Source organism: Caloenas nicobarica, chromosome 1 (genome assembly GCF_036013445.1).
Source record: "Caloenas nicobarica isolate bCalNic1 chromosome 1, bCalNic1.hap1, whole genome shotgun sequence".
Lineage (NCBI taxonomy): Eukaryota > Metazoa > Chordata > Aves > Columbiformes > Columbidae > Caloenas > Caloenas nicobarica.
In genome coordinates, this window is record NC_088245.1 from 15,096,698 (window position 1) to 15,110,516 (window position 13,819).

Here is a 13,819-nt window from a genome sequence, read left to right on the forward strand (position 1 = left end):
TGAACTAGTGGTATTTAGAGCACGTTAGATAATACAAGAAAGAGAGTACAAGCTACAAGCAAAATACTTGTTGCGTAACCAAAAAAAGGGCGGGGGAAATGAACTCTAGAGAACAGCTTGTAAATCATTCTAATGAACCAACAAGTGCTAAGAAAATGACTCAGTCATATTTGGAAAGTAAATTTAGTGGTCTTCGGCCTTTGCTGGCCACGGGCAATGATAGCAAGCAACTAATAACTCATGGCTGCGATATTGCATTTTCTTGGCTCTTGCTTTAATTTCTAATGGCTGCTAGAAATAACAAAGCATCTTACAAACAGCATGTCACTCTTCAGCTGTACATGGGAACCACTTTATCAGAAGAAACTCATGTATCCACTCTTACCTCATGATGTTCAGGTTTTCTATACTAGAAAAGATAAACTCAAGATTAAAAAAAAAAAGTTTTCAAGATAATAAGCAGCTCAGACCAAGGCACAAATTGGACAGTGAAGAGGAAGTTCAGGATTTGATTTGCCACATGCATATAACATGCAAGATGTTACACAAAAAGCTGTTTGCCTAGAAGGTAAAATATTCCTCCTTCGATAACTGTTTCCTGTAACCCAGGCCAGCTTTACCTCCTCTGCCAGTTCTGAGTGTTTGCATACAAAACCAGTTTGCAGTCCAAACTTCTTAGTTTTAAAAAAGATCATACTATAATTGCGAGCGTCTTCCCTACAGTATCTCCAAGGCTAAGTTTCCAGATACTTCCTAAAAGGAGCATTAAAATGTGCATCTTCCCCAGATTTGCAGATGATGTTTGCAGTTAGAGAAAAAACTGCAATCCTCTCTGCAGAGCTGACAAGCCAACGAACAATTTAAATCTCATTAGATCTGTAATTGGAACAGGCTTTACGCAGAACAAGAATCTTAACGCCTAGATAAAAGCTGCATTTTTAGCATTAACAGTGATAAAAAGACTGGTTATAAATTTGTACTGCCCATTGAAGTGAGAATTCCTAAATCTAGCAGCTCTAGCAAAGTTAATTCTTACATTGATAAGGAACGAGAAAATACATTCAGCTAAGCAAAGGAATTTAAAAATGATTTATCCATGCAAACACCTCAGTAGCTGATCGTCACACATGTCTGGACATGTAAATATAGAAATATTTCAGACACAAATGCCACAAATAATCCCAGAGCACTTCTGCCCTCTACAGAGAGCTGGGAAGGTCTTTTGAACTCCCAGTCACATCCTCAGTGCTGGCTACCTGCAATGGGTACTTCAGCCTCTGGGAAGAAAAAGAGAAAGAATACATATACATATACGTATATATATATACATATACATATGCAATACACAGAATTTTTGCGTTGCAGAGATAAATAATGACAAACCCCATGTGTTTCTTACAAACATATAAATTATTTTATTTACAAAGCCATGTTACAAAAAAAAATAATAATAATAAAGCAAAAAACAAAAAAATACAATCGCTCACTAGAGAATATCTCCAGGCCCGGTGTTGAACCATGGCAGTATCAATCAGATACATGTTTGTTCTGGTTTTCCTTTTTAAAACTGTAAGCCATAGAATTTACTATTTACACCTACTTTAGACATTTATTCTGCTTACAATTATCACAAGCATGGAATGAATTCTATTTGATACTGCTAATACGTAAAGGTGCAGGACAAAGAATGAAAATACTTAGTGTTACAAAATATGGATTGTAGAAAAGAAATTGGCTGTACAAGTATGGCATTTTTTTTTCTTAGAATGATTGGACATGCTTTCTTCAAAAGTCTTCTGGAAAAGGTTCTAAAATCTGTAGTAGGAAAGCACAATATAGCAGGTGCAAATTCATTTCTGTGCAACAACAGTTATTTAATATATCCCATGACTGACCAGCTATGCAAAACCCACAGAGTTTTGTTAAAGTGCCATGGGTCAACAGCATAACAAAATATAAGGTGTAAATAGAAAAATTTCTTTTTTTCTTCTTTTTTTTTTAAAACAATAGTTCACTGAGAATCAGCAATAATAGAATATGCTGTATAAACTATTCTCTACAAAGGTCAATCAGCACTATGTACAATTGTTACATCAATACAAAAGAAGGCATACAAGTTATCCAAGTCGCTTTTTATGGCTGACGGGCCTATGCATTGCGTATGTGTAACAACCAAAGCTTCTGAGCCTCTATTGCTGGAAACAAATCACAAGACTTTCAGGCAAATGGGGAAGAAAAAGAACTACTGAGCGAATGCTACACTAATAATGCATTATAGGCTGGTCCAGTTTGTATCCATTTTTTCCAAATATTTACTTCCATTTCACTTTTCAGGCTGAATTTTTTGATACAGATAATTAATTAATGATTCTTTGATGATGAAAGAACACTGTGGGATTTTACTTGGTGCTTAACTTTCCTGAAATGCTGTCAGGCGTAAGCCAGTTGAAAAAAAATCAAGCAGCATTCAAAGGACAGGCTCCATATTCCAGCTTTCCAATGAAAAGATGCATGGAAAGAGCTAAAGCTTCCTAAAACTACAACATTGCTCCTTCAGTCACTGATTAGCATTATTTCTCAGAAGCAACCACTGAATCTCACAACCACTGTTTTCCCCCAACAACTAGAAATAGCAGTTCATTGATTACAGAGGATGACGTTGTTACTGAGATTTTTCAACTCCTGCAGTTTTATAACTCAAAATAAATTAAAAAAATCAACATAGTACTGCTCCTAAAACTGAACAAGACAAAAATTGTGCAAAAATAACAAAGATATGTACACATTTTTCAGTCTGAAGAAATGTACAATAAAAACATAATTCAAAGAACATTTTAAAAATATAAACATTGCTTAAACTTTCCTAAGTTTCATACTGTTTCTGAAACTATACCGGTCAGTTAGCTCTGAAGTATAGCAAAACATAAATTATTACAAAATTAACACTATAAAAATTTATTTTAAGAATATTTCTAAACTTTTTTCAAAGGGTCTAGCCTTGTTTATAATTGCTTAAACATTTTTAGTCTTAAAATTTGCCTTAAGCCTTCTTTTTTTAAAAAAGAAAGTAGTAATAATCTCCCTATTTGCAGTCTCTCGCCTTTCCCCAAGATGTAAATAAACCAGCATATAAGTGCACTTTTAACACTGTAGAAATAAAAATTAACTCCTCTGTACTATTGTTCCAGTACCTAGTATTGGCTTCCTGATTATAAAATCTATATTTTATTAAAAAATTATTCAGTAATCCTATAAGAAACACTGTCAGTGCAATTCTGTTAATGCAAGCCAATTTGCTCATCTCCTGTCCTTGCAAACACAAACCGTTCACTGAAGTTATCAAGTGCTGTGATCTTAAGGGTCTAGAAATCCCCCAAGAGATGGGCATTTTACGTGTTGAGCCCCTGATAACGCTAATTACAGTTTGGTGCAAAAATCCTCTATGCATTGATTGGAGTACAGATTCCTTAAGAGCCTGATCCTGGAAGAGGCTGAACACTCAGAATTCCCACTGAAATTATTAAATGCTGTAGGTACAGAGCACCAGTCAGGATTAGTCCCTAAAGTTGCAGTGCCCCAGCTGTTTGCAAATTACTAAGAAATGCACTCGATTTTTATCCATAGGACAAGCTTAAATACAGAATTACTGTAATTTTAATTTAATGAAAAAATTTGGAGATCCTTTAAATAAATTCAAATCATGACCTGGATTTTTTTTTTTGGAATGTCCGCTGTGTTCTGGTAAGGAAACAAAGGGAGCATTGCAATGCTAACAGCTTTAAAAGGCATGAAACATAACCAAGCAGAATGCACAGATCAGTGGCAAATACAAGTGAAAAACTAAACAAATCACTATTACAGTTTTCTGTAAATTTAATTATCTTTAAAACCACAAATTCATAAAAGATTAAATCCATCTGCAGGACATAGAAAAGAAAAACCCTGTGGAGTAGGGCTGCTGAGAGCTAGAGATTATAGGCTGGTTCCTTTTCCTTGTTATGGAAGAGTCCTTATTCTACCAGTCCGGTTTGATGTCTTCTAAAAGAGAAACCAGAGCCAGGTTCAAAAATCACAAAATGTCTTTCAGTATATAACACTTTAATAACATCTGCGTCTGACAGAACTCAAGGCAGGAATTTATTTCACGTCCCTGAACTAAATTCCCTCTTGTTTACTGATTACATTAGACCTTTAAGAAAAGGAACTGCTTTGAATAAACAACATACTTCCTTTTGGGACTGTCTGATTTTAGTAAGCTTTGGTGAATCTCATGTTCATTAACTTGGTGTATCATTACAAATAAAGAGCAGCAATTAGACGACAACTCTGAAGAATCTTTTCCTCTACACAGCATGTTTTCATGCACAAGGAATCCCCACACAGCATACACGTTGTCACCTTCCCTTAACAAAATGATCTAGTTACTCAGTATTTAAAAACCACCGCATACTGAGGTCTTGAAGTGTTAACACATTCAGGCACCTAAAAGCACTATGAAGACAAAAACACTTGATTAGTTATAAACCTAGAACAAGGATAAAATCTGGAGAAAACAAGCTTTTAATACATCATCTGTATTGACAGGCACAAATAATTTGACTGTAAAACTACCGTTCCATTAATGCTTGTTAAAAACCAAGTAGCTTTTATAAGGAAGAGTAATATTTTTTTTGTTAAAGCAACAGTAGTTGGAAAAACAGGCATGTTTTTATGTATACGAGCCCCTCTTCAGGTCTCAAACAGATGCAGCAACATTCAAATTAAACATGAAACGAGAACAATTTGTTGGAGTTTAACCTGACTGAGTTTAGTGCGAGGGGAGAGAGCAGCCAGGCCCAGAGTTACCCTGGCAGCCACCAGTCCCCACGGGAGAACCCCAGAGCACAGTGCACTTAACAAATGCGGCGAATCACCGAAAGAAACCGATTGCGCGAAATCAAAACCACCATGGGGCATCTTTATCTCACAGCTCCCTAACGGCAAGCGCCCAGCAATGGGTGGCCGGTGACTGTCACAGCACTGCCCATGTCCCCTGGGCTCTGGCTGGCGGCCTCTGGCAGGCGGGCGGGCAGCCAGCGTTCCCCGCAGGACAGCACGCGGCCAGCACGGCTTCGACCAGCCTGGCTTCACAGCCACCGCCAGCTGCCCAGTGCCTCGCTCTCACCCAGTCACTCAACCCCGTGTTGAGGACCCCTCTGTCTCCTCTGGAGAAGCAACAATCTCCTCCCATCCAACGCCCTCTGCACCAGCGGCTCGCCCCAACAGGTTGCCTGAGCAGGTAGCACAGTGGAGGCAACCCAGAGTAACTGCTCTGTACTCACATTTACCTCGGCAGCTGCAATTCTGCTTCAAACTGCATTGTGGAAAGTCTTTCAGGCTTGTATTCATGAAAACCGGCCTGTTTTTTCCAACTATAAACCCCAGTGTACAGCAGAGACTGTCTCTGCCTGCAGACCTTGCTTCACTGGGGCTCCCTGGTTATCATGGTTGTAACAACACGAACATTAAAAACAAGAGAGCTCAGGTTCCCCCAGTAATATCTTGACTGCCATGGCATATACTTGCAGATCCACTTATTGTGACCTAATTAATAACACCCTTATAAAGGAATATTGTAGCACAGTTTAAGACTAAAATTTTGTTTAGAGACCATTCAGTTGCTAGACTGGAGATGAAAGCTGTCAACAAAGCAGCTCAGATTTATTTTGACAGTGACAAGCATTCATTAGACAGGTAATCATTATTCATGGTACCAAATACTAAAATCCTGTGTTAGAGTTAAAAAAAAAGTTTAATAAAACTTAGAACATCTTGATTTTTGATTTGTATTCTGAGCTCCATACTCAAGTACCAAAGTGACTGAAACATATTTTTAACAAGAAAGAGTTTGTGGAGCTTAAACAAACAAGCACTTCTATTTTTGATAAAGTTACGGAAACAGGCAGCTGAAAAGCTCAGCAATAGCCCCTGTTTACATAAGGCTGCCACAAAATTAATGTTTAGTACTGTTAAGGCAACAGATCCCAACAAGCTCTGCTCCTCAGGTAGTGTGTGTTTTATACTAACACAGGAGCAGGAGGCTAAAGCAAAACCAGTTTTCCACTTCAGAACAGCTTTATCCCATGTTTGTTCCTGGCAGCTGGACGACTGTCTCACACAGCAAAATGTCAGTCCCTATGAATATGAAGAAACTGTCCACTTTTTTCCCTTCAGAGCAGTTCTTCCATACAAATACAGCTTTGCAATCAGCACCAAGAGGAAAAAAAAATCCTGTTTGGCAGTTCATCTCAATATGTGAGTGATTTTAAATATGTTTAATGGGGATACAGTTGTGGGTTGTCATTACTACAAGCATACTATTCTGTTGCTGTGTCTACACAGCACAAACTAAGCAGCACAGCCATTTTGAATAACTACTCCTGTATGATTTAGCCAGAATATGTAACAGAATTCTAAAATACTGACTGGGTGTACAGAAAAATCCTCTGGAATTTTTGTTTACTTGTGATTACACCTTGCAAAGCTGGGAAACCTTTTCATATCAAGAATCTTGATAATGAATTCTTGATAAACTACTCAACTTGGAGAGTCACACAGTAGATGCCATATTAAAAAAAAATCAACTAGTCTATCAGTCCTCCTGACAGATGAGGGCTGGATCACAAGTCAAGCACCTGTCCTCACAAAAAAGCTGAGTTACAGAATTTATTATAATTCTCTGACTAGCAGTCTGTGTGATAAACAGGTGTGGTGGAAGCGCTAAGGATTTCCCACAGTCTAAGAACTCAGATTATGCTTAGTTTAGTTATGCTTTCAGATTAGTTTCTCTGAATAGCCATGTGCCCTGCCTCCTCTGTCCCATTTCTGTCGTCCCTGTGCTGCTGTCACTTCTGGCCTATTTTTAAACGCTGTCCCCCCTATGCCAGCCTGGGGACTGTGCTGTGCCATCTCGCTCAGCAGGGGGAGCTGGACAGAAAAACCACATCAGCTTAGCTGGGTCCTGTGCAGTTTCTGCTGCTGCTGCTGCTGAGTTTCTATCACCAAAGCAACAGCCAGTGAGCAGCACATAAGCCAACCTGAGGTGTACTACAGGTAGTAAAACACAAAAGGAAAACTTGTTATTCATAAATCTCGGAGGGGAAAATAGCTGGAAAAAAATAAGTGAGAGGAGAAATCTAATATTAGTTCACCGACAGTTTCTATAAAGAATTGTATTCATAATGAATTTGTATTTTAAGGTTTTACAATATAAAATATTTCAAAACCGCTTACGGACTACTTAAGTACGCTTTTTTCCAAAGCAACTTACTTGTCTGTTGTGTACAGGGTTTGATGTACTCGAAGGACTGGATTGTGACAAAGCTACACTGCTATTTTTTCCAATCTGAAAGACATTAATTGAGCAGCATTGAGAGGCATATTTGTCAGTTGAATGGAGATGCTGGTAATGGCCTTCCCTTTGCTGTATGAAGTGGCACTAATTGCTTTGCATTTGGAATACAGGTATTTTGCTATTGCAAAGGATACGCTTCTTCAGGTAAAGTAATAATTATCCCTCAGAGCCTGTATACTTTAAGTAAACTCTCAAAAGGCACATAAATACTATTACAGGTCAGAAAACAACATAGGAAACAGTTACTGGGGGGACACAGATTGTAAAACCTCACCTCTCTAGACCAAAATACTCGTTTCTCTAGTTACTGGAGTCACTCAGTGGAGCTACTCAGCAACAAGAGAGCACAGAGCGCTCAAGGTCATGGACTTGGCCCCGAAGGCCCCTCTCCACTCCTGGGGAGTTGAAAGCAACTGGCCAAGCACCATAGCATGCCCTAAGTTATTATTTTTTTTCTTCCATATAGAGCCTTCATTTGTTATTGCCCAATAAAGCAAATATTAATCAGAAGAATCAAACTCCAGAAGTTTAAATTAGCAATTGTATCAATTTACTGCATCAGAGAATTTCTTTGGAGTGAGTGCAAACTGACAGTACACATACATTTTAAAAATACTTAGTTAAAATACCGCAATATTCAATCTGCACATTTCAATACCGGAGAGATTACAGCACTCTGCAAGCGCAGCCTGTCTTAGGTTTTTCTACAACGACCCACAAACATAGTGTAGATATTTCTGTAGCGATACAGAAGGGAAGACAGCTGTTGAGTCCCAGCAGCAGTTCCTCAGGGGTTACAAGGCTGATAAAAACCAACCATGGACACCTGCTTGCAACTGGCAGATGATTGCATTTTGAATAGCTATTCACGAGGTCAACGGACTTCAAGGAACACCAACTTTAATCACTTGATGGAGGGGCAGCAAGGGCCTGTCTTCTAAACAGTGAGAAATGCAGTTGCAAGATTCTTACTGAACTGATGGGACTGTGGCATTGGCTGGTGGGGTTTTCACCAACATCACAGGTTTCTCCTTTCCTTCTGCAACATCATTTGTTATGCTGCCATTTCACGTATGTAGGATAAAGTAGCCTTTGTTTCCCTCTCTATATCTGCCCTTTCTCACGCAGTGACTCAAACAGTGTTCTCTATTCACATTCTAGCCAGAAAAAATGTTTAAAGTTTTTATTTACAGCCAGTTCTGAGGGCAGCTCCTGTGGTGCACAAAGACTAAAAGGGCAGGACTCTGCCCATCCCGTTCCCTTTAGCATATTGTTTTCCATGTCACAGCTGTTCTCGAGGTAGCAACGTGCTTTTCTTCAGTATCTTGACTAAAGACACACAACTTTGTAAAATCTTTCCTAGCCCTTCAGAACATCGTGGCACGCCTGCAAACCTTTCTTCTCTACATCCACCAGTATAATATTCATAAACCCCTTCCACAATAAAATACATGTCCATCTTCCAGATGAGAAAAGAGCCACTAGGAAATTGACTTGCTGAGATTTGAGAATCCCAAGAGGGAATATTCTGCCTCCTCAGGCTTCCATTCCATCGGTGCTGCCACGAGCGCCACCCGCCCGACTCTCCGCAGCAGGCAAAGCCAGGAGCAGCACAGCCCCAGCACGGCCCGGCCTGGTTCCCAGCTGGAAACAACAGACCCGACGGTCACAGCACCCAGTGAAAATAAGAAAGATTCCCACTTGTGTTGGGCCTTTAATGCTGGCAACACCGTTTTAAAAGGATTAGGCTGCAGCCAGGATGCAAGTCCTTTTCATTTAAAAATAAAGTATACTTCAAAACCCAATGGCTAACACTTTCAGTTACCATCTATCTAGGCCAGGCATGAATTAAATCAGAAAAAACCCCCACCTGAGCCTATTCATTGGTCACTTGAGCATTTTTCTGTATTCCTATTCTCTTAATTTAATTTGCCCTATTACATCAAGGAACAGGAGCAAGATTTTAAGTAATACCGATCTTTTTGTGGAATTTCTACTGTGATTGCACTTCTAGAACACAGTAAGTCAAACCAGCAAAGCTCAAAAGTGATTTTGAGTATTTTCCAGAGTTTTAATATTCGCATGTACAGTATGTAACATTATTTGACCCATATGCTTAAGTGGGTACAAATCTCATTTATTTATAGCATAAAGAAACAGTAGGAAATGTCTATTTTGTTATCGCATATAATTCATTATCCTCGTCAAAACTAGCTGCCAGCTAGACATCTGAAATACAATCAACTCCACTTTACCTCCTGTTTTTGATTACTAGTGTAGCTCCAAAGACCAGCAGTATAAGAAGAAAGTAAGACCAACTTTTACATACATATAGACATATATATGCATGTATACCTATATATGTGTATGAATCTGTACATGTATATAAAAATATTATGATTAAAAATCTGTATATCATTACATTCATTACATATATTTAACCTTTTACTTAAGGAAAAAATTATTAGCATGAATTATATCTTTAGAAATATTCAGCAAAGACCTCTGATTGTGGTTTATTTACTTCCATTACTGTCCAACATGCTGACACACATCACAAACTGGAACAGGAATGTCCCACAGGAACAAGTTTACTCACTAGGGGAGTCAGAATTTGAACTCAGAACCTCCCGTGTGTGCCTGTTCCCCAAACTGCACTGGCTACAGTTACAGCCCACGTACTGTGTAAAGAGGACACAAGCCATTTCCTACTACCAATGTTTATACCAGAGTAACAACTTGTACTTCTTTTTAATTCCAATATCTCAGGGCAATTTAATTTTTTGGGGTATACATTTTAAAAATAGATACGTGACGGAAGTAAGAATGTACAGCATCCTCCACTGACTGAAATGACTTAAAGATGCAGGACACATTTAAAAAGCTTAAAATTGACAATGCCACTACCCATTTTTAAAAGCCAAACAAATCATCTCAGTTGCACCCCTGCTGGAAGTAGCAGAGAAAATATACCTGCTAAGCCATTCTTTGAGACCTTCTTTCTGCCTGCTATACCAGTTCTAGAATTTGTTTATTCCCTTCTTCCACTACTGTTTCTGTCTGCTATTACCTATGGTTTGCCTTGCCCAAGACCTTACCCGCTCCGTTTCCAAATTCCATTTAATGCACGATATTGTTAGGAAATGAGAGTTTCTCAAACAAAATTATCCTATGCTACCTTCTCTGGATTTTCTGAGGTATTCTGTTTTCTATGGTTTTGTCTTCCAGACACCAGGGCCAAGCTGTGTTTTCTGTGCACTGCATAGTACTGGACATGGTAGCAGAATGAAACTGTAGATCACTATAAAGATCATATTGGCAGCTTTTCTACCAAATTTTAATTCACACACGCTTTTGTCCTTTTACAAGCATCACCGAAAGAGAAGTCAAAGCTCTATTTCTAGAGACAATGAAGTAAGTGTGTGTAACCTTATCTGCTGTGCTGACTTCAATATTCTGATCGCATGTACACTAAAAAAGATAACCAAATGTCCACTAAAGGTCATCTGGTTAAGATCTTAATTTCTTAATTTTTCCAATTTCAAACGGGAAACAGCACCTGAGGTCAGGCATCTCTGACTCGCCCCAGGGGAACAGTAGATGCAAGCGTTTTACATAAGAGAAAGAGGTGACTTGCATAACATTAAAAAACGAATCAGCAACAAGTTTGGGAAAAGAAACAAACATAAATGCTGACTCTTATCTTCCTGTTTTAATCACACAATTTATTTCAGAGAGATAAGAATTAAGAAAAAAAGTTACTTTCTAAAAATTATTTCTCCAGTCTGGACATTCAATTTTACTTTCAGAGATACAAATGGCTACTTTATTAACTGAATAAAAAAAAGTGTCATAAAAATATTTTAAGAAAGTAGATTTTTTTTTTCACCTCTCAAAGCATCTTTGTATGATTCGTACAACACAAATACAAGTACGTTTCTGTATTAACCTAGAAAGTTAAGTTGTGCAATGAAAAGCAATCTGAAGCAAACACATTATTTTCAGAATGCATGAAATATTTCAAGTCAGACATGACCCGCAAAAAAATAACTGGAAGGGTCCCTTACCTGCCGAGAGATGGAGCTGCTTGTAGGATCTGGCACTGCAGAAATAAGGTTGGCAGTGCTCTTTCTATGAACACTATTCATACCAGGCATTTTAGTGATTTTACAGGCTTTGCTACTAGAACTAGAGTTTTTTCGTTTTTTTCCTTCTGATTTGTCGAACGAAAGGGGTAGAGAAGACACTGCGTTGTGCGCTCCCAGGGTGTGGTCCCCTGAGTGGTGCACAAGAGAAGATACAGACAGGTTAGAAGAGTCAATACTGCTCACTACCATGCTCATGTGTTTCACTGAGTCTGTCGAACTACTCGATAGTGAAGTCCGTCCTGAGGGCTCCGATTTGGCACTGAGTGGGCTTGTTCCGTTATTTGTATTGTGCACAGACATACTGTTGTAGGAAGATGTAGCCTGATAGGAGTTCAAAGTTGAACTGGGGTTCAGGACACAGTTCTTTTTGTGGGACCCTGAAAATGAAGATGAGGAAGAAGTCTGCAAAGATAACGAGGACGATGACGACGATGACTGCGGCTTTTTCTTTTTGTTACTTGAAGACTCATCACCCCGAGATGACAGGTCTTTGACTTTTGAGGATTTGCTGGTTTTTGTTTTGGATGGCTTGTGGGATGGGGAAGGGATGACTGCTGGCACTGGTGACACAGCTGATGGCGCCTTAAAAGTGGAGTCCATGATACTTAGGCTTGCAGCCACATGAGGAAAAGCTGTAGTGTGTGACATAATGGAATTAGTTTCTGACGTTGTCACAAAGGCTGCATTTGATAACATGGCTGATGTCATTATGTAGGGAGAAGAAGTGATTCTTGAACTGATTGGTGTTGAAGGAATATACACCGCACTGGGGTTGCTGAAAGGCTGCAAGACTGATGCTGGAAAAGGAGTGGAGACATGTGCTGCTGGAGAAGGCATGGGACTATCCGCTGCAGGAGGAATTTTCCTAAACAGAGAAGAAAAAAAAAAAAAAAGGAAGTTTTAGATCCATAAAAAATTCCAGCCGAACAATGCAGACAGGAAATGATTTCTGGGAAGGAGCAATTTACTAAAAAATGCAAACCTAGTTCATTATAGTTTTGACTCCTATTCTACCAATCACAGTTCAAAATCAGCTCTGCATTCTGCAATGGCTTAAAAATACTTTTATTTCCAATTTTTTCCCCTCTTTTTAAACTTGCAATTCCATTATGAGGTTCTTTGGGATTTAATACAAACCACAAACCCAAAACATGTGTGTTTTAATTTGTAAAGATTCAGGAAAGCTGGATCATGAAGTATATTTTCCTAAAAATTAATTTTGAAATGAGACACATTATGTCTGTGAAGGCAGCAGAGACCTAAGAGAAGATGAACAGGTAAAGAACTATGCAGCATAATTTTCCCTATAAAATTCTGTCATGGCCCATGAGCCCTGAACCATGTACCTCAAACCACAACTGAGCTCCACTTCAGCACAAGTGCCCCATGCAGCAGTTAAGTGCATAGTGTTACAATTCAATCACCTTGTGACAAATTTAATTTAATTTTTTCCTCTCCTATTTTACCAAACAAAAAATGCAAATAAAATGCCTGACAGTGGTACCTATAAACATTCCAGTCACCCTGGTTCATTCATTGCATATGTTTTGCTCGAAAGTTCAAGTTGAGGAACAGTTTCAATAGCAATCTAAACTTAGAGGTTAGATTTGATGAGCATAGTATATGAGCCAGTTTGGGGGTTTGTGAAGCACTTAATCACGGAGCTTAAAGATGAAAAGGAGGAAAGCTCATCCCTTTCCCAATGCAGTGCTACTCCCCACAGCTCATTTGAGAGCTGGTTAGATGGGATTAGCTAGGTAAGTTATGGATTAATTTCACTGATATTGAAAAATTGATAAAGTATTAAACAGTGCTTAATAATCTTCGTAACTCATTGAATAATATTCTGAGAATAAAATTTAATACTACCTGTGAAATTAGTGGAATGTATCCAAATTCCTTCCTATTCAGCCACCATCTTCTATTATTTTATCTAGCCCAGTGTTAACAAAGAACCAGACTTCCGTAATGTCTCTAGGAAAATTATCATGTGAGCTTTGCTCATTATTTAGACTAAAATTTAACTCACAGTTTAATACTGTTTTGCTTTAAAAACCTGCGCATCACCATAACTCTGCCCTTATTATCCTCACTACTGACACCTTTTCAGTTTTTGAAGAATTCTTGCCCTCAAAGAAGAATGATAAAAGAGCAGCACTGGGTATGCTGCTTTATCATGAATCAAATCCTAATTACAAGTGTTCTTTCCTGGTATTCTTCCTATGGAGACTGTCAGACAGAACACTGTTTATGGCACAATTACATAAGGGATTACGTA

At 38.6% G+C, this 13,819-nt stretch overlaps 1 protein-coding gene across 6 annotated transcripts in view; it reads right to left on the bottom strand.

Moving 5' to 3' along the window:
- Positions 1 to 1,431: 1,431 nt before the first annotated feature.
- Positions 1,432 to 13,819, bottom strand: part of ATXN7L1 (ataxin 7 like 1) — a 114,770-nt gene continuing 102,382 nt past the window's right edge. For 5 of the 6 annotated variants that reach the window (XM_065639086.1, XM_065639049.1, XM_065639069.1 and 2 more), the window contains 3 exons: positions 11,461 to 12,406; positions 7,310 to 7,384; positions 1,432 to 4,038 (listed from right to left, as the gene is read on the bottom strand). In XM_065639086.1, the coding sequence (XP_065495158.1) occupies positions 3,997 to 4,038; positions 7,310 to 7,384; positions 11,461 to 12,406 (1,063 nt within the window). In that variant the 3' untranslated portion in view covers positions 1,432 to 3,996. The remainder of the gene's footprint in view (positions 4,039 to 7,309; positions 7,385 to 11,460; positions 12,407 to 13,819) is intronic. The other variant, XM_065639096.1, reaches the window with a different exon arrangement.